This window comes from Dipodomys merriami, unplaced genomic scaffold (assembly GCF_024711535.1).
Source record: "Dipodomys merriami isolate MVZ:Mamm:240054 unplaced genomic scaffold, mDipMer1.0.p SCAF_3, whole genome shotgun sequence".
NCBI lineage: Eukaryota > Metazoa > Chordata > Mammalia > Rodentia > Heteromyidae > Dipodomys > Dipodomys merriami.
Window position 1 is genome coordinate 1,253,580 of NW_027204492.1, and position 27,755 is coordinate 1,281,334.

The 27,755-nt window shown below is 43.7% G+C and overlaps 2 protein-coding genes across 4 annotated transcripts in view; one reads left to right on the forward strand and one right to left on the reverse strand.

The window, feature by feature from the left end:
• Tex28 (testis expressed 28) overlaps positions 1 to 27,755 on the forward strand; it is a 43,261-nt gene that overhangs the window by 2,934 nt on the left and 12,572 nt on the right. For 2 of the 3 annotated variants that reach the window (XM_070038861.1, XM_070038863.1), the window contains exon 2: positions 472 to 612. In XM_070038861.1, coding sequence (XP_069894962.1) covers positions 548 to 612 — 65 coding nt within the window. In that variant the 5' untranslated portion in view covers positions 472 to 547. Of the gene's footprint in view, positions 1 to 471; positions 613 to 19,564; positions 19,668 to 27,755 lie in introns of those variants that run through there. The other variant, XM_070038862.1, reaches the window with a different exon arrangement.
• Positions 398 to 26,272, reverse strand: Tktl1 (transketolase like 1). The gene is made up of 13 exons (XM_070038860.1): positions 25,930 to 26,272; positions 23,487 to 23,604; positions 20,365 to 20,462; positions 18,327 to 18,518; positions 18,121 to 18,248; positions 16,477 to 16,670; positions 14,833 to 14,997; positions 10,977 to 11,133; positions 8,546 to 8,676; positions 5,209 to 5,292; positions 2,612 to 2,708; positions 2,379 to 2,498; positions 398 to 1,139 (listed from the first exon to the last, which is right to left on the reverse strand). The coding sequence occupies exons 1-13, from the start codon at positions 26,091 to 26,093 to the stop codon at positions 967 to 969; spliced, it is 1,821 nt and encodes a 606-aa protein (XP_069894961.1). The 5' UTR covers positions 26,094 to 26,272; the 3' UTR covers positions 398 to 966.

Genomic DNA, 27,755 nt, shown 5'->3' on the forward strand with positions numbered 1-27,755 from the left:
TTTTGGTCCGGTTGTGGGGCCTGAACTCTGGGCCTGGGCGCTGTCTCTCAGCTCTTCAGCTCAAGGCTGGCGCTCTACCACTTGAGCCACAGCGCCACTTCCGGCTTTTTTCTTTTTGCTTATGTGGTGCTGAGGAATTGAACCCAGGGCCTCATGCATGCAAGGCAAGCGCTCTACCACTGAGCCACCTTCCCAGCCCCAGGAGTGGTTTTTTTAAGGCCATCCACTGTTTTCTACCACATGGTTTGCCTGAAGCCCGTTATCTTTCCCGGGTTTACTATTGGGGATTATGACTATCCCTGGTTGAGACAGAAACTCCTCCTGTAGTTAGCGTGGTACTGTCAAGGAGAAAAACATCTCATAGAGAGCATACAACGAAGAAAGTAGTTGCTTTTGAAATGCTTTATTAACATTAACTTGAAGGATAGTGTAGAGATTAGAACTACTTGTGCCCTCCTCATCTCTTCACAGAACAGTCACCACAGCAGCACAAGACATATTAACAACCATCACTGCTGCTCATCAGCCTCCGAACTGTAGAGGGGAAATGAAGACAAACACAGAAGGGAATTCCAAGGCAGCTGAAGTCACACATTACCCAGGAAGCTTCAGGTAGGAAGGCAGCTCATGCCATCTCAATTTAGGAACAGTAATATGCATGTATCATGGTGTTTTAGTGCTGTGGAACCTGGGCTACAATTCAATGCACATTTTCTACATTTAATATGTGAGAACAATGGTCATTAAATCCACTGATCTGTCGTATAACTATTTGGTTACTTAGAATGATTCAAAAGCAGAGTAACATTTGTATGTATGGTCATGTTTTTAAAGACAGCAGTTAGCTGGAATTTCTGACTTTTCTTTTGAGGAGAAGCACAAGAATATAGATTTAAATGATGGGTTTGAAAGAAACACTAATATAATAAAGAGGCCAGTCTTTGAAGACCAAAGCCAACAGCTAGTTTAGTACACTAAAATGCATTTCACGGCCACCACGATGTGGCTGGCACTAATTCCAAACATATCCAGCGGTTCATCAGTTCTCCTGCTCCGAGGCATTCGTGATACAGCCATTTGATGGACCAGGATGTCTTTCTCCATGGAGACAGCTGCGCAGACAGCTTCCCCAATGCCACCTGAGGAAGCAAGGGATGTTAGTCTTCGCTCTGAATTGCTCCCACCCCTGCCTATAGCAGGGTCACTATCAACTTGGGTTCCATGGGATCTGGGTGTCCAGGGAGTGGAAATTCTCAAAGCTGTCAGGGACCTGAAAAGTCACTACTAACAGATGAACTGTCAAAAGAACATGACCAGCAGTCCTGAGGCTGCTAGCTTAAAAGGTTGGCACTTGAATGACACAAATGCCCTGCAATGCTGTGGCGCTTTCCCTGGTTAAGTCCCTGTGCCTGGAGTGTTTGTACAATAAAGACTATGACAAGCTCCCACTTTGCTGTCAGAAGTTGGGAATCTGGGTATATGCCTGGCTGAATGTGAGTAGGCTTCCAACAAAAACATGAGGTACTGCATATCCAGTGCAGGCTCTGGAAACCATTCAGTACATGACAGGATGGACATGTATGCTTTTCATTGGCTGCCCGCTCTGGTCATTTTGTATTTCCAGCAAATGATGGTCTAAATATTCAAATAACCTCGATAGAGAAAAGGCTCCCCCATCATTGATCTAGGCAGAAGTGGCCCATATGGGAAGTGTTCTTTAGGCCTCTCATGAGGTCTCAGGGCAATCTCTCTACCCAGAGGCTCTGGCCCTGGTGGAACCTGCAGCATGTAATAAACTTTAGCCTGAAGGACAACTATGTGCCAGGTCCTGGGAGTCTTTCCAGAGAAACATCCACCAGGATATGTTCTTAGAGCCTCAGCCGTGAGAATAGAAAGTTCCTCATCATGTTACATTGTCAACTCCACCTAACCTTCCAAGGTCCAAACATAGCCCAAGCCCTCTCTCCCTGACAAGCACTCTTTCTCTGAAATAGCTGTGGCCTTTGCTGGCACGGAGTTAACTATGTTTAGGTGAGGGGAATAATAAACTAGTAATTGTTCAAAGCTCAAAAGAAGCTGTAAAGCTTGTAATGACCCCTACATGAAATGCACTGCATAAGCCACTTCTATGCTGCCACTGACCCACCTGGGTGGACACTGTGCTGGGGACATGCTAGTGCATATGGGCACAGATCCAGTGTAGATGGATGAAAGACACCCCCTACATTGATTTGTTAGCAAAGGACGGTAAAAGTTATACTGTGTGAGTGGCAAGCTGGCGATGATAAACAGTAGCATGGCCTATTTCCGATCAAGGAATACGCAAGTGATTCCCATCAAAATGAACTTTGAAAACCACTCCCAACATCCCTACATACCTTCTGGGTAATGATCCTCTACTGTGATGATTCGGCCACCTGTGGCCTTTGCATTGATAAGGATGGTGCTAGAGTCCAGGGGTTTGATGGTAAATAAGTCAATGACACGGACATAAATATCTAGAAAATACCAATACCAGCTTGGCATTAGAAGCAGACTTAGAGCAAATATACAGAAGGATAAAAATTTAAATTCTTCCCTGCTTGAACTTCAATGTTCACAATCAACTGACCTTCTTCAGCGAGCTCAGTAGCAGCCAGTAAGGCTTCATGCAGACAAACTCCAGCTGCAATAACTACGACCTTGTCATTGGTACTCTGGCGAACAACCTAGTATAGTGCCAACAAAACAAAATGCTGTGGTTACTATGTACAAAGCACATCTCCAAGTGGAGGGCACTCTATACTCCACGACTCCCAAACTAACAATTTCATTCGCTAATAATTCATCCATGAAGAGACTGAATTAGATGCACTTAAAGGCCAGGATACAACTTTTTTTGCTAAGCCCTGTTTTATATTTACTTAATAAATTCATCTTCCTCTCTTAATTTATAGTGCAAAATGGTTACTTTCCTATGTAATACATGAAAAAAGTAACTTGTCAGGCCTAGGGGCACATCCCTGTAATCTCTAGCACTTGAGAGGCAGAGACAAGAGGACAATGATACTGAAGCCAGCCTGGACTATACAGTGAGACACAATATGCAAAACCAGGTGGCATAGTGCTTGCCTCATATACACAAGTCCCTGGGTTTGTTCCCCAGCACTGTAAATAATGTTCTACAAACTCCTTTCACAATCAAGTTGAATGTTATCTGCTGCTCTTTGCAGAGCGTCTGTATCTCCCATGATTAATGAGTATTAAAACACATTTTTTTTGCCAGTCCTGGGGCTTGAACTCAGGGCCTGTACTCTGTCCATGAGCCTCTCTGTGCTCAAGGCAAGCACTCTACCACTTGGGCCACAGCACCAATTCCGGCTTTTTCGGAATAGTTTATTGGGGATAAGAGTCTCACAGACTTTCCTGCCCAGGCTGGCTTCAAACCATGATGCTCAGATCTCAGCCTCCTGATTAGCTAGAATTACAGCCATGAACCTGGCTATGAACAACATTTTAAACTAGATAAAGGAGGACATTAATGCTCTTTTACAATGTATAGTCTCAATTGTGCAAACTGTACATATATGCCTAGCAAAAAGGAAGGAGGGTGTATGTCAAAAAAGTCCATAAATCCCTTTCTCTAGTTGGTGAGTATAATCACCAACCTGCTACATACACTTTTCTGATTTTCCCCACATGTGGCTCTGACAGACAGGCAGAGTAAGAGATAAAAACAGGCCTACAAGGACTAGGCTCAATGTGTGGGCCTCAGCCCTACTCTTGTTGCTCAGCAGCATGAAGCCATAAGTAAATCTGATCTTCATTCACAACCAGGACTGATAATCTTAGCTTCCTTCTGCTTTTGTGAGAACACCATAGATACTCTTGTTGCTCATCAGCGTGAAGCCTTAAGTAACTCTGATCTTCATTCACAACCGGGGCTGATAATCTTAGCTTCCTTCTGCTTTTGTGAGAACACCATAGATAGGGAGTGCCTTAATGTCAACTTTCACACATATATGTGTAAATACATGATGGGCCTTGTGCATGCTGGTCTTAGGTCTATAAAATCTAAACCTAGTAGATAAATCTGTTATTCATTCTGAATTGGTTTCTGCTGTGTGTGTGTTATGTGTGTGTGTGTGTGAGAGAGAGAGAGAGAGAAAGTGGGGGGAGGGAGGGAGGGAAGGAGCGCAAGCACACGTGTGCTCACACTGGTCCTGGGGCTTGAATCTAGGGCTTGGGTGCTGTCCCTGAGCTATTTTGCTCAAGGATAGTGCTCCACCACTTGTGCCACAGCTCCACTTCTGTCCTTTTTGGGTGGTTAATTGGAGATAAGAGTCTCTTAAGGCTTTCCTGTTCTGGCTGGCTTTAAACCTCAATCCTCAGATCTTAGCCTCCTGAGTAGCTATAGGTGTGAGCCACTAGTGTTCATCTATGGTTTCTAATGTTTTGCTTAGCTTGAGATTGCAATAAGGAACAGCCAGGAGGCCTTCAAACATGTTATTTTTAAGACTTCAACAAAAACTAGGTTTGGATTGGTGGTGCATGCCTATAATCCTTGTACTTGGAAGCTGAGGCAAGAGGGTACAGACTACATAGTGAAACTCCCCATTTGGAAAGGAGCAAGGTTAATCAGAAATTGTTAGAATGTTCCTTTCTAAAGTGACAATTTGTGTGTGTGTGTGTGTGTGTGTGTGTGTGTTGTGGGGTCTGAACTCTGGGCCTGGGCACTATCCCTCAGCTGTTCAGCTCAAGGTTAGCACACTACCACTTGAGTCACAGCACCACTTCCGGCTTTTTCTGCTTATGTGGTCTGAGGAATTGAACCGAGGGCCTCATGCATGCAAGGCAAGCACTCTACCACTGACCACCTTTCCAGCCTGTCAATTGATTTTTTAAAGACAAGAGCAAAGAAAGTATGACAAGAGGTTTTTTTTTTTGGTCGGTCTTGGGGCTTGAACTCTGGGCCTGGGTGCTGTCCCTGCACTCTTCAGCTCAAGGCAAGCACTCTATTGCTTGAGCCACAGCGCCACTTCCGGTTTTCGAGTGGTTTATTTGAGATAAATAGTCTCGCAGACTTTCCTGCCCTGGCTGGCTTTGAACTGTGATCCTCAGATCTCAGCCTCCTGAGTAGCTAGGATTCACAGGCATGAGCCACCAGCGCCCAGCTGACAAGAGGTTTTAAATAGTTCTTTTCACATGAATGGATACTTAAGTCCTTACCTTGGCCTGTCCAATATGAAAGTTTTCTAGTGGTGGGTATATTACTGAAGTTTCTGCATAGCTAGCCCGGATGAAGCATAATCCCTAGGATATAAACCAAACTATAGTTTAGAAACTCTAACTATAAATTTCCAACTAAAAAAATATCAAGAAGTGGAAACAGTCTATGTGCTTGTGGCTCACGCCTGTAATCCTAGCTACTCAGGAGGCTGAGATTTGAGGATCATGGTTCAAAGGCAGACTGGGCAATAAAGTCCATGAGACTCTTATCTCCAATTAACCAGCAAAAGCCAAAAATGGAGCTGAGGCTCAAGCGTGGAGTGTTACCCTTGACAACCCCCCCCCCCCCAAAATGAACAAACAAAGGGAAAACATCTAGGTCCTGAGTTCAACCACCAGGACTGGCACAAAAGAAAAAAAAAAGAAAATGGAATCAGCAGTTCTTCATACTAAGAATAAAGCATACATTTTGAAGTAAGGGAGAAATCATCTGCATATAACCACCAGGAATGTGGGTACACTTCTGAATGTGCTATTGGGTAGGACCCCAAACAGGACCCTGGTGAATGCCCTTAAGTTTTCCACAGTCTCATTAACTGACCTAGGAAACTTTCCAAATACTTGCTGACCTTTTGTCTTCCTAGCACATAAACCCAGGGAAGGAGCAATGACTCACTTTGACTACAAGTCCCAGAACACGACGTTAAAAATTAATTTTTCTACAATACAACCTATAATGTTTCATCCTTAGAAGGATCTACATCTGAATATATAATAACTACCTCTATACTAAATAAGAAGGATCTACTTTTTGTGCCAGTCCTGAGGCTTGGAACTCAAGACTTGGGAACTGTCCCTAAGCTTTTTTTATGCTGAAGGTTAACACTCTACCACTCTGAGCCACAGATTCATTTCTGGAATTTTTTTGTTTTTTGGTAGTTAATTGGAATAAGAATCTCATAGACTTCCTTGTCCAGTCTTGGCTTTGAACCATGATCCTCAGCTCTTAGCCTCCTGAGGAGCTAGGATTACAGGCGCGAGCCACTTGAGCCAAGCAGGAAAAAATACAGTTTTATTACCAATATGCACAAACATTCAGGAGCATAAATACTCAAACGTCTAATACTTGCTAAATTACATATATATATATATGTCAATGGTGCATTATAAATTAAAATATCAATTAGGAAACATTGCCTCTTTTCATGCATTCAGGCATGACTCAGCTACAGGAAAATGCTCAGATCCTAATGGTAGTACCTGCTGTGTAACCACCATCTACCAGGTCTATACAGCTTAGAATTCCTTTGTGTTTCTTCCCAGTGATTCTCTTTACTCTATAAAGAAACCTCCACTTTTTTCCTTCTTTTGAACTTTCTAGGAATGGAATTTGATAGCATGTATGAAATAATGAAAAAAACCTTCAGAATTGATCCCTGATAGTATTGTATGTATGAAATAGCAAAAACAAATAACCTCCAAGATATGATAAATAGAGGCTAGAAGTGTGGCTCAGTGGTAGAATGATTACCTAGTATGCTCAAGGCCCTGTATTTGACCCCTAGCACCAAAACAAACACACACGCAAAAATGCCTGTCTACACATATCAGTTGCAAATGCTTAGAAAAGGACCTGCATGATTTGTCCTGAGTATTCCCGGGTTACTTGTTGCAGTGACCATGGGTAAAGCACAGGACTAGGGGTAGTAGGGCATTTAGTGGTCAGAGATTAGAAAGGTAAATATTACATTCCCTAGGTTTCTTGTGGCTAGGGGTAGACAGGAATTTCACTCTATCTGATGTTAGAGGAAATATATGAGTCCAAAGCCACAATCATTCTTCTGAGAACTCAGGGCCTTGAGTTTTAGTAGGTAGGTGCTCTACCACTTGAGCCATGTCCACAGCCTGCAGCCTTATTTTGCTTTTGTTACTTTTCTAATGGGACCAAGATCATCCTATTTATGTCTCCTGTTTAGTTGAGATGAGACATACAACCAAAACACCCATCTTTATTGTTTGAGATTGGGGGGGGGGGTTCATGAACTTTTTGCTTAGGCTGACCAGGAACTTTGATCCTTTAGCTCTCTGCTTCCCAAGTAGTTTGAATTGCAGGTTTGAGCCACTTGTCCCCAAGCCTTCAGTTTTTTTTTTTCCTTTCTGGTACTGGAGTTTGAACTTAGAACGTAGAAGTTATCTTTTAGCATTTTTACTCAAGGCTGCCTCTCCCTCTACCACTTGATCCAGGCCCATTTCCAGCTTTTTGCTACTTAACTGGAGCTAAGAGATTATGAACTTTTCTGCCCAAGCTGGTTCAGAACTGGGATCCTCAATCTCAGCTACCCGAGTATCTAGGATTATATGCATGAGCCACTGGTACCCAGTGTGCTGAGCTATTTCAAACAGAGCTGGGGATCCCAGGATTTGTTCTTTAGCTTTCTGGAATTCTCAAAAGGCAGTAGAAACAATAGGGCTTAACCCTGGCTACAGCAACTGGGGTGTGTTTCAAATCCCATAGATCTGGTGGTGGACTCAGAAGTGGCAGCACTACTTGTGGGTGACATTATAGTTCAGAATTCCTTCTGGAGCCCTCTTCTGTGATTTTGTAATTATACTTCATTAAACCTTTTTTCAATTAGGATACCTATGGTGCTCCTGGTTTCTTGCCCTGAGCCCTGATTGATATAAGCATAAAGTATTGGTTCAGTATCCTGTATCATTTGAATATTTTACAATATCAATGCATTCACATGCATAATCACCTGTTCTTGTAAAGGTTATGATTTTTTTGAGATTTGAGTTACATTTATTAAATATTTCAGGCTCTTAACACAAATATTCTTCCTGTCTTCTGAGTTTACAACATAAAGGTTATGATTTTATTTTATTTTATTTTTTGGGTCCGGTCGTAGGGCCTGAACTCTGGGCCTGGGCGCTGTCCCTCAGCTCTTCAGCTCAAGGCTAGCCCTCTACTACTTGAGCCACAGCGCCACTTCCAGCTTTCTTCTTTTTTCTTATATGGTGCTGAGGAATTGAACTCAGGGCCTCAGGCATGCAAGGCAAGCACTCTACCACTGAGCCACCTTCCCAGCCCAAGGTTATGATTTTATTTTATTTTATTTTAATTCTTTTTTTTTGTCTTTTCTTTTATGGTACTGAGGATCGAACCCAGGACATCGTACTTGCTAGGCAAGCGCTTTGCCACTGAGCTACATCCCAGCCCCCAGGTTATGATTTTAAAAAGACTACTGCTACCACATTTTCTACAACTTATTCCAAAAAATGGGAAAATATAATCAGTTTGAAACTTTCAGCAGAACCAGTGTCCCTTTAAACATACCTTGATATTGGCTGCCAAATAAACAGCATGCTCTGTGGAGACTGCATCACTTGGATAGAAAATAGTACACTTGGAAATTGCTCGGAACATGGCCAGGTCCTCCAGGGCCATCTGGGAGGGGCTATCTTCACCTGAGAGAAAGCCATAGCCCAATAAAAATGTGAGCATAGGGACAGTTCCTGTCTAGCAAGTGTGAAGGCCTACATTCAACTCCATTACCACAAACTAAATCCTCTTCCTGCTGCCTCAATTTTTTTTTTGGTGCTAGTTGTTGGGCTTAAACTCAGGGACTGAGTGCTGTCCTTGAGCTTCTGTGCTCAGGGCTAGTACTCTACCACTTGAGCCACAGCATCACTTTCAGCTTTTTGGTGGTTAATTGCAGACAAGAGTCTCATGGACTTTCTTGTCAGGGATAGCTTTGAACTTCAGTCCTCAGATTTCAGCCTCCTAAGTAGATAGGATTACATGTGAGAGACACTGGTGCTTGGACCAAGTGCTTTTGAGAAAGCAACTCCAAATTGGCAGAGCCCTAAAATTTGGTCCATCAATTGCTCTAATTCATTATATTTTACACTGAAGTTTACATGTCTGCACCCCTTCAGATTTCACTGCAACACCTTGGGTTAGGATTCTAAATGACCTCACAGATCACTAAACCAATCTTGGTTTTTGAGTCACTAGATACTACTGCCCAAGCTGACAGGATGCTTTCTTCTCTGAGCATTAGTAACCCATAGCCTACCAAGTCTCTGGCTATGTCTTCTCCTTAGGAAGGCTTTGTCCTTCCCCTCTATTCTACTTGTTCTTCAAAACAATGTGTTTTGCCTCACTGAAGTGTCTTCATTTCTGAGTCTTTCAATTTGTTTAACATAAGCTTTTGAACACCATAGGGTGAGGTTATAACTAAGGGTGTCTGGTTGTACTTGGAATCCATTTTTGGCTAGAAACATGTTGGAAAAAGAAACTGTAATATAAAGATGGGCAGCCTAGCTTTTCCTAGCCATGGAGAACACTGCCATTGGTAGGGTAATCCTCTAACCTCAGAAAAAGATGGGCAGCCTAGCTTTTCTTAGCTATGAAGAACACTGCCATTGGTAGGGTAATCCTCTAACCTCAGAAATCAGCTCTTTTCTGGATTTTATCTAGAGCCATTTGTCCCTTTAGCTGACTTGATTTTCAAACTTACATTGAACCCAGCCTCAGGGCGAGACTCTGGGTTCCCTTTTCCAGCCCCTTGCCCTGCCAACTTAGCAGTGCTGCTGTGCCTCAGTTGTCATGACTGCTCTTCCTCCACTCACTCACCACTTGTGCCCCAATTTCACCCAGAACCTTCTTTTTTTGGGGGGGGGTCGAGTCATGGGCCTGAACTCTGGGCCTGGGCGCTGTCCCTCAGCTCTTCACCTCAAGGCTAGCACTCTACCACTTGAGCCACAGTGCCACTTCCGGCTTTTTTTCTGCTTATGTGGTGCTGAGGAATCGAACCCAGGGCCTCATGCATGCAAGGCAAGCACTCTACCACTGAGCCACCTTCCCAGCCCACCCAGAACCTTCTTATTGTTGAATTCTCTCATGGATCTCTCAGATGGCTCCAAAATGTGTACCAGTAACATTCTCACAGTAAAAGTAAGCCATCCAATTTACTTAGATGACTGGACCTACTGGAGGCACGGCAGCTGATTCATCCTTCCTATGTAATTTCTTTTGCTAGTCACATACACAGTTCCTGCCATCTGTAAGAAAGGTCTAGATACTTGCTTTCTGATTTTCACACAGCTTGAATCCTTACATTCTGTTTACTCCTCTCTCAAATTGGTTTCTCAACCTACTGCTAACTCCCACTCTATTCCAACTTCTTAAGCTTTCTTGACTCCACTTGTGTCCTATTAGTCCTCAAGCTTTTGTGCCTGGAGTGACCTTTTTATCTGCCTATTTCCCTGTGCAATTTTCTTTAGGGTGCCATTGTACAAAGTTATCATGGCCAGGCACCTTGGGCCCTGTCCACCTGAGTGGGTGTCCAGCACCTCAGAATCCCTCTGCCCATGCTGCTTATTGTAGTGTGACCATGCAGAAGGCAGAAAAGAATTCTTGGATTTTGTGCTGTCTCTATTAATGTTATTACATGGCAAGACTCAGAAGAGGCCTCAAAGACAGATAATTATTTTTCAATGGCTGAGTGTGAGCACTTTACAGTAACACCAGGAGATTTGCTCCAAAGATTTCCCAGAATATCTGAACCTAAGGGCCTCAAGGCATGCAAGGCAAGCGCTCTACCACTGAGCCACCTTCCCAGCCCCTTCCCAGAGTATCTGAAATATTTAAAACCTAATATAGCTTTTTTAAAAGAGAAGTCCAAAATAGTCAAAATTTAAGAAACAGGTAAACAGATCTTTCTCAGCAGAAGAGAAATGGTGATGGCACTCAGAACTCATACCAGTGTATACCCCACAGTGGGATCCAATAAGATTGAGGTTGATGTGAGACATAGCTCCCTTGCGGATCTGATCATATGCTCGGGTCCAAAAGGCAGCAAAGTGGTTAGCAAAGGGAATGGTCCGATTACGGATGGCACAGCCCAGTGCCACGTTCACCTGCAATGCAAAGAAAAATGAATCAGAACACCCTTTGACCTTTTCCCCTCTGTTCTTCCACTTTAGACAATAGTCCCCATGCTAATCCCTACTCTGCATGCAACTGGGCTGCTCCTGTACATAATATGCCTCTGTGTGTGTGTGTGTGTGTGTGTGTGTGTGTGTGTGTGTGTATGTGTGTATGTGTGTGTGTGTGTGTGTGTGTGTGTGTGTGTGTGTGCGTGCCTGAACTCAGGGCCCAGGCACTGTCCCTGTTTTTTTTTTTTTTGGCTTAAGGCTAGCAACTTTACCACATGGGCCACAGCTCTACTTCCAGCTTTTTGGTGATGGAGATTAGTGTCTCACAGACTTTCCTGCCCAGGCTGGCTTTGAACTGCAAATTTCAGATCTCAGCCTCCTAAGTAGCTAGGATTATAGGTGTGAGCCATTGGTACCTAGCTTTGATCCTTGTTCTCACTGATTTCTTCATCAATCAAGTAATAATGTCCTCCACACCGAATCAGTTTCTTCTTTTCTCTTGAATTATCCTATAACCACTCAACTGGGCCAGTACTTTGCATCATCAATGTCACATTCTGTCTTGTTCTTTATAGAAGCTATGCTACATATATATTTTCCTTCACAGAAAACTTCCCAGGAAAGTGGCTAGTAATTGTCCTACTTTGTCATTTGGAATCTCTACAGCCTACTTCACCTAGGCTGTCATTCCCATGAATGACTTTGAAGCTGCCAAATCCAAGGCCTCTTGATCTTGGATAGCATTTCACGTGTCTTCTCAGCAGCATCTGGCACAAGCCATCCCCACTTTCTCAAGGCACATTCTGTTCTGTTTCTGTGATGTTACAATAGGACCACAATGTGATGTCCTGTTCCCTCACTGGATGTACTTGATCATGTACCTCTTGCTGATGAGATGGAAAACTAGAGGGAGTGCTCCAAGCTCTGGGCTTACTTTTCATTGGCTCTCTGGCTCTGTGAGGCTGCATTTGACTCAAAGATGTACTCTAGTGAAACCCATTTTATATCCCTAGTCATTACCTTCTCTGAACTCAGGTTCATACCCCAGTAGGCAACACACTAAGATATTAACATCTCCAAGAGTAAACAGGACTTTCTAACATTATGTGACTGTGGATGGTTTCATAGTCAAGATCTTTGAGTACACGATTAAAGTGAAAAAGAAAACCCAGAAAACTTTTATCAGGCATCCTTTGTGATGACTTAAATTTCTGACTAAAAACATTTATATTAGGCTGCATATAGTAATGTGTCCCTGTAGTTTCAGCTACACTAGAGGCTGAAACTGGATGATCATCGGAGCCTAAGAGTTTGAGGCTAGCCTGGTTACACTGTGAATCCTATTCTGGAAAATTAAAATATGTAGATGTTAACCTGAAAACTTGGCAAAGGGAAATGCAGCTTAGCAAGATACTTCCAGTAATTCAGAGAGCAAACACATTTGAAGATAGTCAAGCAGAGCTTCTGAGCTTCTTGTGGTACCCAACTCTCCTCTCCTGGTTTAACCATCTTAAGAGGTATTGAAGCACCACTTAGGCACCCTTAGATGCTTAGGTAACCAACTAGATTCTCTGCCCTCTGGCATGATGCTTGTTTCCTGCCAGGGCACTCATGAATATGCTTCTCTCCAACATGGCCACACAGTTATTACGGCCAAGGACCAGCATTTTCCCCTGCCCTTTGACACTACAAATCTTTCACATTGCAGGATCTTGAGAACATACCATGTCCCTTTTCTGCTCAAAGCCCTTCTGTGCTTTCCTATCAGTCTTCAAGAGAACCAGGGATGCTTTACATGAGTGGTAAGAATGCTATGATTTAAGCCGGGCGCTGGTGGCTCACGCCTGTAATCCTAGCTACTCAGGAGGCTGAGATCTGAGGATCGCGGTTCAAAGCCAGCCCGGGCAGGAGAGACCATGAGACTCCTATCTCCAATAAACCACCAGAAAACCGGAAGTGGCGCTGTAGCTCAAGTGGTAGAGCGCTCGCCTTGAGCTGAAGAGCTGAGGGACAGCGTCCAGGCCTGGAGTTCAAGCCCCATGACCGACAAAAAAAAAAAAAAAAAAAAAAAGAATGCTATGATTTGGACCCTTGGAGGCCTTCCTGAGCCAATTTCCTTCTGTGGTCACCAGGCCTTGGGAACTCTGACCTTCTTTCTGCTCCCTAAACATCCCAGGCTTTCGCTTCACAGCTAGCAAGGCCCTCTGCTGGAAAAACCACATCCGCCACCTGACTCTCAGCTTGAATGTCCCCTCCAAAGAGGCTGTCCTTAATCACCCATAATCACACTTACTGTCACCACCTCTTGCAAGTATGACACTAAATACTAGCCTCTGCTCTATTGGTTTTCTTCTGATTGTTAGAACACACCAACAGGCACCAAGTATGTGGTTGATGAATGTAGGAATCAATCAAGCCAATAAGCTTTCTGAAGGAAATGCCAGGTTATTGACAAATCTTCCCATTTTTAAGAGACTCTAGAAATTTGGATTTTATATAAGAACCTCACTTTTAAATGCTTCCAACTATATTTCTAAGATGTAAATACTACTAATAACCAATCATTCATGGTATTCACATGAGATCTATTAGCCTATAGTTTTCTAGCTAGAAGAAAATCATTAAGTTATTGAGGGCTGTTTTTGGTCTCTGTGATAAAGCCAGGAGATGGGTGTCTTCCTCTATGCTGATATATGATTTTGTTAAGTCCTCCCTCTCCCTCTCCATCTCTCTGTCGCTCGTGGGGCCTGAACTCTGGGCCTGGGCACTGTCCCTCAGTTCTTTAGCTAGCACTCTACCACTTGAGGCACAGCGCCACTTCCGGCTTTTTCTGCTTATGTGGTGCTGAGGAATCGAACCTAGGGCCTCATGCATGCAAGGCAAGCACTCTACCACTGAGCCACTTCCCAGCCCACTCCTTTCTCTCTTGAGGGTGGTAAATGTACATGGGAGAGCATGGGACACAAAGAAAGAGAACATCTTTACCCAAATGTGTTAGTTCTAAGCTACTAGCATTCTTGAGGCTGCAGTTAAGTGTAATATTTGTATGTATTTTTCAGGACCTGTGTTTCAATGGGAAAACAGAAACCACATTTCTAGTAGCTCTTTATCAATATTTATCTCAAAGTGGCCTGTAATAGGACTGCCTAGTTATGAGCTGGACATGACACAAAGAGCAACTGGCAAGCCCAGGATGCTTCAGGTCTAGAGCCCTTGAGCCCTTGGCTTGGTGCCTTCCAACTACTCAGACAGGTGTCCATGGGTGGGGCAGTCAATCACAACCTTTCTTTTTTTTGGGGGGGGGGTCCAGTCGTGGGGCTTGAACTCTGGGCCTGGATGCTGTCCCTCAGCTTTTCAGCTCAAGGCTAGCGCTCTACCACTTGAGCCATAGCACCACTTCTGGCTTTTTTTTTTTGCTTATGTGGTGCTGAGGAATCTAACTCAGGGCCTCAGTCATGCAAAGCAAGCACTCTACCACTGAGCCAACTTCCCAGCCCCCAATCACAATCTTTCTAGCAGACTTGGAAGCCACATTTCTCTGACTTTGCCTGTACGTTTGTCTTGTTTCTCTGGAAGGGTTTCTTAGATTTTAAAATAGAAAAATTTTATGTAGAGTGGGTCTTCCATATCCAGTGGACAAATGATGGTCAACTGAGAAGATCTGAGATACAGCACACTCACCATGTTTTGCTCAGCAATAAAACACTCAATGAACCTCTCAGGATGTTCTTTCTTGAATAACTCAGAGAAGGTAGCGTTCTTGGTGTCACCATCAAGCACAATGACTCTGTCGTTTTCACGGCCTAACTTAGCCAGAGCCAAACCACATGCTTGCCTGGTAGACATCTAGAAGAAAGCCAGACAATTAAGTTTCTCGGAAAGCACCTAGAAAGAAGCCTCGGTCTTACATAATTGTTATTTATATTAATGAAGATTTGTGATTCATCATCATTTTACATTATTAACATGGATTATTAGCTAATCTTTTTGTTGTTGTTGTTGTTGGTTGTGGGGCCTGAACTCTAGGCCTGGGTGCTGTCCCTCAGCACTTCAGCTCAAGGCTAGCGCTCTACCACTTGAGCCTCAGTGCCACTTAGAGCTTTTTCTGCTTATGTGGTGCTAAGGAATAGAACCCAGGGCCTCATGCATGCAGGGCAAGCACTCTACCACTGATCTACCTTCCTAGCCCTTGTAAGCTAATCTTAAACACATTATTTGGCTTGAAGATGATCCATTTCTCACAAGGCTAATGTAGTGCCCAACTTTTACTTGAATTGTATTCTTTTAGTTCATACTTGTTACCCCTCACTCCACAATACAACAGCAAGATTTCAAATATTTTGAAGAATTAAGGTTTTGATAAATTGGTCTGCTTCCCTGTATATTCCAGAGAGTAAGTTCAAAAGATCAGACCACCTAGTTCATCATTCTTAGCCCTAGGCACATAATGGTGGTAGTTTCATGTACATTGTACTACTAAGCCGCAAACCAAAGTTAGGAAGCAAGAAACAGCTCCACCAGGCACCAGTGACTCTCATCTATAATCCTAAATCTGAGATATGAGGATTAGAGTTCAAAGCAAGCCTGGGTAGATCCAAGACTCTTATCTTTAATTAACCAGAAAAACCAGAACTAGATGAGTAGCTCAAGTGGTAGACAGCCAACCTTGAGCAAAAAGCCAAGCAAAAGCACAAGACTAAACAAAACCATAGGTGCTAAAAAGTACCAACTGCTCAGTAAAAATCCTGACCTAAGCAAGAGTGAAAGCAAAGAATTAAATTATCTGCTGGGCACTGGTGTCTTATGCCCATAATCCTACTCAGGAGGCTGAGATCTGAGGATCATGGTTCAAAGCCAGCATGGAAGTAAAGTCTATGACACCTTTATCTCCAATTAGTCATCAAAAAACCAGAAGTGGAGCTGTGCTCAAGTAAGTGGTAGTAGCTTAACCTGAGTGAAAAAGCAGGAGAGACAGAGCCCAGATGCTGAGTTCAAGCCTCAGTACCAGCACAAAATAAACACACACCTATAAATCCAGAACTTGGGAGGCTAAGGCAGCACCTTAAGTTCTAGGCCAGTCTGACTTATACAGTGAGACTCTGCCCCCCACAAAAAACCCAGAAAGAATAAATATTAGAGCTAATGAAAGATGATGAACTCTTCTTTACTGCTTGTAATTGTTAAGCTAGATGTCATACTAGTAATTATCTTATCCTTAGAGATATGGATAAATGAAGACTACTATGTATTAAGAGGGAAGGAAATCAGCAAACAAAGCAGTTCAATGTATATGTATGTAACTTAATTATACACATTTTTGCTTACCTTGTCACCAATTTTGTAAAGAGGTGGAGAGGTCATTTTTGTATCTATAAAGCAGATTTTGCGTGAGTCCTCAATAGGGAGTTCTGGTACAAGATTCCTGTTGGTCTGTATCTGGCTCTCAATTAACTTAATAATTGCATCTGCTCTTTCTTTTGGCATTGGTTTTCCATACCAGCTTTCTGCATCCTCAACATCTGTAACAAACAAAAACCATTCATTTCAAGTATTTGAGTACTTAGTAGGTCATCTGAAAGATATCCTGTTGGAAAGAATGTCAGTCTAGAATTCACAGGATTAATAATTTGATTGAGTTCCTGGGATGGTATTGTAGTCATAACAGGTTTGGCTATAATCCTTGCTACTCAGGAGGCTGACGTGGGAGGGATCTAGGTTCAAGGTCATCCCATGTAAAAGGTTAGAGAGAACCCTTTCTCAACGAACAAGCTGTGCAGCGGTGGCACATACCTGTAATCCTAGGTGTATGGGAGGCATAGGTAGGAGAATCATAGTCTGAGGCCAGCCCTAGGCAAAGATATTAAGACCTTGTCCAAAAAGTGAGTAAAGCAAAAGGAGCTGGAGGTATGGCTCAAGATGTAGAGCACTTTCAAGGAAGAAAGGGGAAAGAGAAGGGGGAAAACAAAGGAAGGAACGGAAAAGTAGAGGAGGGAAAGAGCTTGAAGAACAGTTTGAACAAAGGGCTTGTTGGCTTCTAATGGGCCGCTGGCTTGCTTGCGAGTGAATGGGCAGGGAATAGTGAGGGAGGAAAGGCTGGAGAGACAATTAAACTATGGAGACTGGAGTTTTAGCTTGAAGTTTTGTCTGAGGAAAGATGGAGAATCTCTAAAGGTTCGGGGAGGGAGGGAAGTGAATGATCAGGTATGTTGTAGAAAGCCCACTGTGGTAGTAGTGTGGACACTGCTTTGGAGGGAAAGCTGCTGCAATTCAGGGAGGATGATGAGGTCCTGGTGACAGTCATGGAAGTAGAGATGGGGAGGAAAAGAGTGCATCTGAGATACACTTAGGACTGGATATGCATGGGAGATCTATGTGTGAGAGGTAGTGGCAAGGACAGTATCTTGGGGAAGAGGCATATAACAGTTTTATTCTAAACTGTCTAAATTGTTAAAAAAAAAACAGGAATCCTATCTTTAGTTACTGTAATTGCTGTAAATAATAAACTGAAATGAATGATTTCAGTTGACATCCTTGACATGTGCAAGGAGCTAATCCTTTGGAATTACTTCCTTCCCCAGCTGCCACTTCTTGATGCAATACTTTACTAGTCTCATTTCTTCTTCCAGATGCTCTAGATCTCAAGGCAAGTGTGTATTCATGAGTACCCTGCTCATATATACAGCATGTTTTCTGACTGTACTAATAGAGTTCATCCCCTGGCAGCTCTCAGACAAAACTGTTCTCCTAGTGACTCCCTCACATAGGTATAAAATCACTGCCCACCTGCTGGAAGTTTGACATTCCCCTCCTTTTGTTATTTAGTGAGGGCAAGAAAGGAGCCCCTATCATGTGTTACAAGCTTTACCAATGTTCACGTCAAGAAGCCATTTGCTGGATCAAAGCTTCACTGCCTCTTCTTCTGTGCAGTCCAATATTTTAAATACTCACAAGCAGAAAGGAAACACTTACTTGGCATGCCCCGGCCCTTGAAGGTCTTGGCAACCACAGCAGTGGGCTTGCCCTTCACCTGAGTTGCCTGCCAGAATACCTGACATAGTGCCTCCACGTCACGGCCATCCACCACATAAGTATTCCACCTATCAACAAGGAGGACAAGGTTATAAGGAAGAAGATAGATGGGACACAAATAACATCAAGCGAGAAGACACCATTACCCAAAAGCTTTGCAGCGCTTCTGATAGGCCTCTATACAGTGCTCAACAGGCAAGGTTCCACCATGTCCCAGGCGGTTCACATCAAAGATCAATACGAGATTATCCAGATTGTGGTAGGCAGCAAAGGCCAATGCCTCCCAGACAGAGCCTTCTGAGGACTCGCCGTCTCCCAGAAGGCAGAACACTCGGTAGCTGGAATAAGAAAGGGTTAAGATCTTCCTGAGACTCAATTGTGCCACACAAATGCATCTCAGGGAATGAACAAAAAAAAATCACATTGGTTCCTAAGATTATTTTCCTCAGCAACCCTGCTCAAACTCATCAGCCAAGGAAACGGGCATATAAAAGCTTGGACATCATGAAGCTGGGAGCCCATGGCTTATACCTGTTAATCCTAGCTACTCAAGAGGCTGAGAGCTGACAATTGCACTTCAAAGTCAGCTCAGGCAGAAAAGTCCAATTAAGTAGCAAAAATGCCTGAGTGGAAGTATGGGAACTCAAGTGGTAGAGCACCAGTGGTGAGTGAGAAACCAAACAAACAGTATATGAGGCCCTGAGTTCAAGCCCTGGTAAATGGGTAGGTAGAAGAGTTCGGGCCTCATGTCAAGGGCTTCACCTTTGGCTAGCCTTCTCATTCTAGCTGTAAGACTATTTTCAACTCTTGCTACTTCCAATCAGCAATTAAGATGGGAATGGGAAAGAAGCAGCTACCTGAAATATCTACAAACAACTATCACATATACATTTTCTTTGTAAATTCCATTTTTAAGCACTGCCACCTATTTCTGATATTACAATTTATTTACAATTCTACCTAGCAAAAAAACCAAAACATTCTACATCAAAAGCATATGTTCTGTTGTAAATGATAAGCTCCTCTGCAGCATAGACAACATAAATCATTTATACCAACAAAACATATTCCAGATCTTATCAAATGCTGCAAGTTGAAAAATCTGTTAAGCCCAGAATTAGAACTAAGACAGGTAAATAATTAAGTGAAATTTTTCATCAGATCTGTGGAAAATAGAGCATGATGGTTGCCCAAGGGACTGGTCCTTTAGGGGGGGTCTTCTCCACTTCAAGGAGGTAACAGCTGTTGTGAAACCCCAGGAGAGAAGCACCTATCCTGGAGAAACTGAACCTAGGGGCTCTGGACTCAGGTCTGCCACAAGCAGCAGAGGGTAGCAAGGACTTGTGAGTCTCAACTCATTGTGGTCATGTTTCCACACTACCAGCAGTTGAGTACAGGACCCACCAGAGAAAGACCGGTCTTCTTGTCTTTTGAAAGGAGGAACCAGCCCAGAAAAAGATGTTGGTGTAGAGGCCTCCAATGCAAAGGTAAACACATAAATGTATTTATTCTATAGTGATGTTCAACAAGGATGGAAATCAGGAAGCTGTTTATCTCTCTGTCTCTCTCTTGTACCAGTACTGGGGCTTGAACTCAGGGCCTTGTACTTTCCCTTGGCTCTTTCTTTCAAGGTTGGCACTCTGCCACTTGAGCCTCCACCTCCTACTTTTTACTGGTTAACTGGAGATAAAAAGTCTCATAGACTTTTCTGCCCTGGTTGGCTTTGAATCTCAATCTTCAGATCTCAGTCTTCTAAGTAAGATTACAGGTATGAGCCACCAGCACCCAGCAGGAAGCTGTTGCTCTTACAAAAAATAAGCCAAGAAAAAGAAGAAAGAACAAAATAGCATTATAATACACTGTGTGTGTGTGTGTGTGTGTGTGTGTGTGTGTGTGTGTGTGTGTGTGTGTGTGTGTGTGTGCGCGCGCGCGCACGCATCGGTTGTGAGGCTTGAACTCTGGGCCTGGGCACTGTCCCTCATCTCTTCAGCTAATAGACTGTTTTTTTATACAACAGTCACTACTTAGATCCTAATCAGAGATGCTAAAAATTTCCAAAAATGTGATTTCTTTATGGCTTCAATGCTTGGTAACCTGAATTTTCAAAATCATCACTTTTTTCAAACTAAGGCTAGTAAAGTCAAAGTGTAGGTTAGGACAATGGAATAGATCCCAATGTCTTACCTGGCCCGGTCAAAGTACTTGCCAGTATATGCCATCCCACATGCAGCTCCCAGTCCTTGCCCAAGCCATCCGATTGCCATATCAATAAATGACAGCTTCTGTAAAAGAGAGGACCCAATGAACTAACAACAAGCAGCTTCAGGACATCAGTCTCAGGCAGATTTCGGGTGCTGAGAGCAGGCTGCTCCTATCTTATCCTATGCACGCAGAATAAGTGGTAGTGTCCCATTTTAAAGGCTCCTTCCACCCCACTTGGTAAATTTCTCTTTTCCCCATTCACATGAACCACAAGTCCTACATCAGCATCATAACTTGACTGTAGGTTTAGCATGGGTTGGAAACTAGGGTGACAAAGGAAGTCTTTCACTGTCGATGACCAAAGGAAACCAGAATTCAATGTGGTGAAGGTAACTGGTACTTTCTAGGCACAGAGGAGGGAACCTAAGTGAAAGCAGAAAATGTAAGCATTTTAAAAAAGACTTTCCCCCAGCCATGTGAAAACCTGATTTTGAATCTTTTGGAGAACCTATGTTCTCAAACAGAAACTAGAAACACAAGTTTGTGAGGTTCTTGCGTTGTGAAACTGGTCAACTGAGTGGTCCAGAAGTGTTGATAATAGAAGCAAATCACTTTCTTGCCTCATTCTGTCTTCCTTTTGCTAATATTTCATTAGTATGTCCCCCTATGATGACAATGCAGCCCTTCATGAGAGACAAAGCCTGTCGAAATGTTCAGGTGGGAGATACCCTGCTCTTGAGCTTTCTAGAATACTGATTTTGTTAAAAATAGCTTCTATTGTCACCATCTTAGTTTGGGCCCTCATCTGTCATTGCATGGCCTTCTCCCTGGCCACCCTGAAGCCATTCTCAACTTAGCCACCAGAGGGGGTCTGTTAAAATGTAAGCCAGCTCAGCATATCTCTGCTGTCTAAGGTCTTGCAATAGCTTGCAACACAGCTCAAGTTGTGAGAGTCTAGACACTCCAACCTCCAACCTGTCCTCCCAATACTCTAAATGCTGTAGTCACTTTATTTGTGCTAGTCTTAGGGCTTGAACTCAGGGCCTAGGTGTTGTCTCTGAGCTTCTGGGCTCAAAACTAGCCCTCTACCACTTATGCCACAATTCCACGTCTGTCTTTTTGTTGGTTAATTGGAGATAAGTTTAATGGATTTTCCTGTTCCAGCTGGCTTCGAACTGTGATCCTCAGATCTCAGCCTTCTGAGTAGCTAGGGTTATGATCCACTTGCGTCTGGCTTTTTAAAATTTTTTATTATTTATTTATTTTTGGGTCCGGTCGTGGGGTCTGAACTCTGGGCCTGGGCACTGTCCCTCAGCTCTTTGGCTCATGGCTAGCACTCTACCACTTGAGCCATAGCACCACTTCTGGCTTTTTTTTCTGCTTATGTGGTGCTGAGGAATCCAACCCAGGGCCTCATGCATGCAAGGGAAGCACTCTACCACTGAGCCACCTTCTCAGCCCCTTAATTTTTATTTTTGAGATGGAGGCCTTAGTATGTGGGTCTTGAACTCCTCTAATATGCTACCTTAGAGTGTTAGCATTACAGGCACATATCACCATGCTTGGTTCACCCTGGCTTTATTGTTGCCCATTGAATATAATGGGTATATGCTTGCCTCAGGGCCTTAGTGTTTGTAGCTCCTTCTACGTAAGAGCTTACATATACACAGTAGCACAGCTTACTCTCATCCCTTCCAAATTGCTGCCTAAGTATCAGCATCAAGGTCTTTGTGGACCATTCTCTTTCAACTGGTGTTTTCAAATCCCGCCAAATTACATGGCTGCATGATGCTCAGCCCCAATAGATATGCTATGTGTTTATTTCTTGGTTTGTTTCTTGCATGTTCCTTCCTCTGTTAATAAGACTCAGTCAAGCAAGGACCAGTGCATATTCACCACTATAGCAGATAAATTAATGGCAGTTATTCTTAGATCTCTCTCCCTTCTTCCTTCCTGGACTCTTCAGAACTTCTATGATATTCTCTACATGCTCCGTACCTGGAGAGCCTCCCTTTCAGTTTTGTTTCTCTAGCAAAACTGAAGTTTCTTCTGATTAGATCCCTGGTTTCATCTTCTTCTCTATGACTCCTACCTTGCTCCTGTAATAAGCTCTGGTTCCTCATTGCCTTGCATGCCTTTGGAGCTGAGGTCCTAAAATGTCATTGCTCTAAAGCCAATGTTGAAACTGGGCTTGGTACTCAGACAAAATCTACTTCCTCCTGTTTGAGAAGAGTGAGGAAGGTGAGCTTCCTTTCTCAAGGCTTTATTTTGGGGTACTATTGAGACAGGAGCCTCTGCAAAATATGTGTCAGGAGGTTGCCTGGCATGGCACAAGTGCCCCTAAAATGGGTTCCTTTTTCTTTTTTTAATTTATTTTTTATTTTTGGGTCTGGTTGTGGGGCCTGAACTCTGGGCCTGGGCGCTGTCCCTCAGCAATTCAGCTCAAGGCTAGCGCTCTACCACTTGAGCCACAGCGCCACTTCCGGCTTTTTTCTTTTTGCTTATGTGGTGCTGAGGAATCGAACCCAGGGTCTCATGCATGCAAGGCAAGCGTTCTACCACTGAGCCACCTTCCCAGCCCCTGGGTTCCTTTTTCTTCAAGAATTCTTATGTAATAATTCAGAGGAGCTGAGGACTAGAATAAAGGTACATATGGGGTGCTATAGGAACCCACAAAAGGTAGACATCTCTTCCAGATACCATTATCCCCATTCCAGTATAAAGTGTACTTCAAGAAGTTCACACAAGCTGGGTACCAGTGGCTCATGCCTAGTCCTAGATACCCAGGAGGCTGAGATATGAGGATCATGGTTCAAAGCCAGCCTAAGCAGAAAAGTTCCCATGAGACTCTTATCTCCAATTAACCACTCAAAAACCAGAAGTGGTGCTGTGGCTCAAGTATTAGAGTGCTAGCCTTGAGTGCAAACAGCTTCAAGGACAGTGTGTCCAGGCACTGAGTTCAAGTCCCAGAACCAACAAAAAAATTCTCAAAAAGGCCTTCTGGTGATTTTCCACACTGGCTTAGCTGGAGAAAAAGAAAGAGTTGATAAACTAAAACCCTGGGTGAGACAATGAGCAGAGTCAACGTTTCCCTGTTAATGTACCTTTGAAAGGATGAACCGGTCGTTATTTGGGTTCTCTGGATCTGCTTGTTTATATCTCATTGTGTGGAAGAACAGCACAGACATGATCTCAGCAGCACTGCTACATGATGTGGGGTGGCTAAAAAGAAGACATGGCACAGGTTATTTTTCCACAAGCAATTGAATTCCAAGGGACACAGTGTACAAGTGCTACCTCTGGTGGTCTCAAACCAGATACAACGATGTCATTTTTACCATACTGGAAGAATCAAGCCAAGTGTGAGGGCTGAAGAGCCACTGCCTCTGAAGCTTACATTTCTGAAGGTCAATTCAAAACTCAGAAATATCACAATCTTTCCTGCTGGATGTACGCAGATGCTCCCTTGTATCAGAGAGGCACCATGCTCTTGGGGCAAAGCTCATCTTTTGATGCTGACTTGAGCATTCTTTCACTTGTATGATTTTTATTTCTGGTACTTTAACATAAGTAAACTACAGATTCATCATTTAATCAGAAATAACATGTATATCCCATTCTTCCACGTAAAATGAAACCAATTTAGGAAATGAATGTTGAATGACAGAAATCTTTCATTCTTAGAAAGTAGCCTATATGAAGTAGCATGTGTGCAAATCTAGTCAGTTCTTAATTAAATGAAGGGGAGGGCCCAGGACAGAGTAAAAAAGTATTTACAGAAAATGTATCTATCAGAGAATTAATATCTAGAACATACAAGAACCTAGAAAAACCTAACAAAAACTAGTTATTCTTACACAACCAAAGGGTCAAAAAAGTTACAAAAATTAGAAACAGATGAAAACAAAAGCACAAAACTTATGCAAATCAGCAAAACAAGTGCCAACCAAGAAGTTTACATTTATTTTTGTGTGTGTGTGTGGTACTGGGGGACTTGAACTCAGAGCAGCTTTGTGCTCTTGCTTAGCTTTTTCACTCAAGGATGGCACTCTACTACTTGAGCTATACCTCCAGTTCCAGCTTTTTGTTGGTTAGAGATGAGTCTTGAATTTGTCTGCCCAGGCTAGCTTCAAACCTCCACAGATCTCAGCCTCCTGAATAGCAAGGACTGCAGGTATGTCATGAGCTCCTGGCTACATTTGCTTTCTTTGCTAAAGGCTATCACTCTACCACTTGAGCCACAGCTCCACTTCCAGTTTTCTGGTGGTTAATTGGAAATAAGAGTCTCATGGACTTTCCTGCCCGGGCTGGCTTTAAACGGTGATCCTGGAAACTCAGTCTCCTGAATAGCTGAGACTATATGTGTGAGCCACCAGCACTCTGCTCAACAAAATATTAAACTCACTCATCCACTGGCCTTTACAACTCCTCACACAAGCAAAACTGCTCTGTGCTGGAGCCAAAATGCTAACTGTCTCCGTCCACCTAAGATGTTGTGTGTGTGTGTGTGTGTGTGTGTGTGTGTGTCGGTCGTGGGGCTTGAACTCTGAGCTTGGATGCTGTCACTCAGCTCTTCAGCTCAAGGCAAGCACTGTACCGCTTGAGCCACAGAGCTCCAGTTTTCTAGTGGTTTTATTGGAAAGAAGAGTCTCACAGACTTTCCTGCTCAGGCTGGCTTTGAACCGTGATCCTCAGATCTCAGCCTCCTGAGTAGCAAGGATGAGCCACCGGCACCCGGCAGGTTTTTTTTTTTTATTGTACGTACCTTTATTGGTGTGATAACTGGGAAACAAATACACTTAAATATATATAATTTAAGAATGGCTTAATAAACTTCACTTCCTACAATCCTGCAAAGACAAATGGCAATAACTTGTTGCAATATAGATTTATCATTAAAAAAGTTTTTTTAGTTTTTAATTTATTCTTTAAAATTGCATGAGGCCCTGTTGCCTCCACAACTCTGCTTGTGACGTGGCGAGAGGCAGGTACTAAGGTAGGCAGACCGTCGGATGCACTGGTTACAAACGATGCCTTGCTGGTTGGTGACTGGTGGTCGAAGCTGGACTTCCATAGATTTTAGTAATGGCGTCTCAATGGATCCTGGATAAAAACAGCGCCTCGGCGGACCCCAAGGAACAGAAAAAACGGCACCTCCACGGACCCCAACTGCACCTTGCCGGACCCGGATGGATAGAAATGGCATCTCCACACACACTGAGGGACAGAAACGGCACCTCGACAGATCCCAAGGAGCAGAAACGGCACCTCACCGGACCCCGAGGGACAGAAACAGCACCTCACCGGACCCCGACAGATAGAAATGGCGCCTTGACGGACTCTTGAGGGCTAAAAACGGCACCTCGCCAGACCTCGCCAGATAAAAATGGCGCCTTGATGGAAGAGGGACAGAACCGGCACCTTGCCGGACCCCAACAAATAACAACTGCACCTCAATGGCCCATCCCGGTGACTACCCCCCACGCCATTCTCTTCATCTCAGACTCATTTCTACTTAGCCCAAAAAACAGCACGGTGGGGCCTTACCCAGAGCTTGAAGCACATGTAGTTTTGATGAAATGAATACGCAGGCGGTTGGCCATGTCTCGCAACACCTGCACTGTCATCTCATCGGGCTTGGCCTTGAATTCGTCAACTACATCCTCAAAGACCTCCTCAAGTATCTCCGGACTCGCCTCAGAATCCGACATGATTGCGTCCGACCGCCTAGACGCTCACAGCTCAAAGATGGCGGGGTGCGCTCCTCAGACACGCTGTGCCTTAAGTCCCGTGACTTAAGTCCCGCCCCTCGCACTGAAGATCCTTCCACGCACTTATGGCTCGTGATTTTGTCTTCTCAACGCATGCCTATTGCCTCTGCCCCCTGTCTATCTTTGCCTCATCACACCTATCCCTCCACCTCCCACTTACATCCGGAAAAAGTCCGTTTCAACTACCACACTGCATGCCTGATTCCGCTGCATGCCCACATCCGGCAGGCGTCCATTTTAACTACCACATGACTGCCTCCGCTGTACACCTACATCCGGCAATAGTCCACTTCAACTACTGCCTCTGCTGCATGCCTACATCCGGCTCTCATCCATTTTAACTACCACATGACTGTGCCTCCGCTGTACACATACATCCGGCAAATGTCCATCTCAACTACTGCCTCTGCTGCATGCCTACATCCGGCTCTCATCCATTTTAACTACCACATGACTGTGCCTCCGCTGTACACCTACATCCGGCAATAGTCCACTTCACCTACTGCCTCTGCTGCATGCTTCTATGAACCGTCACATGTCTATGCCTCCTCTGGCTGAATGCCTATATCCGCCAGAAGATGTCCATTTCAACTACCTCACACCTATATGTGCCGAATGACAGCTATCACAACTACCTCATGCCTATCCCTCCGCCATAATCTGTCTTGCTGCCTATCACTCCGCCGCACGTTTCCGATTGTATCAATTTTTGGATATTAGTCATTGGAACATTCAATATTATATAGACTAATTCTATTTGTATCTTTTGGGGGGCTATTAATTCCAAAGATATTCGCTGGGCAGGCAGGGGCAAGGTCTTTTTTGGGGGCAACAAAAAACTTTTGTAACTAGATGATGGTTTCTAAAGCATATGTTGGCACAAAAGGGAAATCACTGTACTTGTGATTGGTGGTGTGGATATGCACACTTTACCACCATATTAGAAATTACATTGAGACTCTTGGTTTTTGTTGTTATTGTTTTTTTTTTTTTTTTTTTGAGGCAAGGTCTCACTATATAGCTCAGGTTGGGTTGTACCCAAGATTCTCCTTAGTGTTGGGATCACAGACAGGAGCCATTATTTCCGGCACACTAGGTAATTTCAGAGCTTGCCACTAGCTACCTCTCACACATGATAGCTAAGTTTGTCAGGTTGATCAAGTTTTCTCATGGCAGCTCTAGATTCTGTGGCGCCATGTCATTTCTGAGCCATTTTTTGAGAACATTCTGTTCAGCCCCTGCGGCTGCATAGGTGGCCTTTTCCTCTGGTCAGCCTGTTATTTGACCAGGAGGCTCACTGCAGTGAGTTCCCTGTAACCACAGAATGGGCAATTTCTGTATGAAATGTATCCTAGGCTACTTATCTTTCTAAAGACCCTAATGTTGGTGTCAAAGAACTCTTCCCTTTGACTTGAGATGGCCCTCCCTGAATCAGCATAGATCCCCCAGGTTCAAATACTTATAAGTTCTTATGTCAACAATGCTTAAATCCTGCATGAGAACCCGGAATACCATTAAGTTCCCACATTCTTACTGGGTTAACTAATGTATATATTTAAATTTTCAGTAGATCCTGCTTGGTGGTCCAACAAGTCTTCTGTT

Coding starts and splice junctions, on each gene's coding strand:
- Tktl1 (XM_070038860.1), bottom strand. CDS start 26,093: ATGTCGGATTCTGAGGCGAGTCCGGAGATACTTGAGGAGGTCTTTGAG. Junction 23,605..25,929: donor ACATGTGCTTCAAGCTCTGG/GTAAGGCCCCAC, acceptor TCTTCTTTTTAG/CCACCCCACATCATGTAGCA. Junction 5,293..8,545: donor ATTTGGCAGCCAATATCAAG/GTATGTTTAAAG, acceptor TTTATATCCTAG/GGATTATGCTTCATCCGGGC.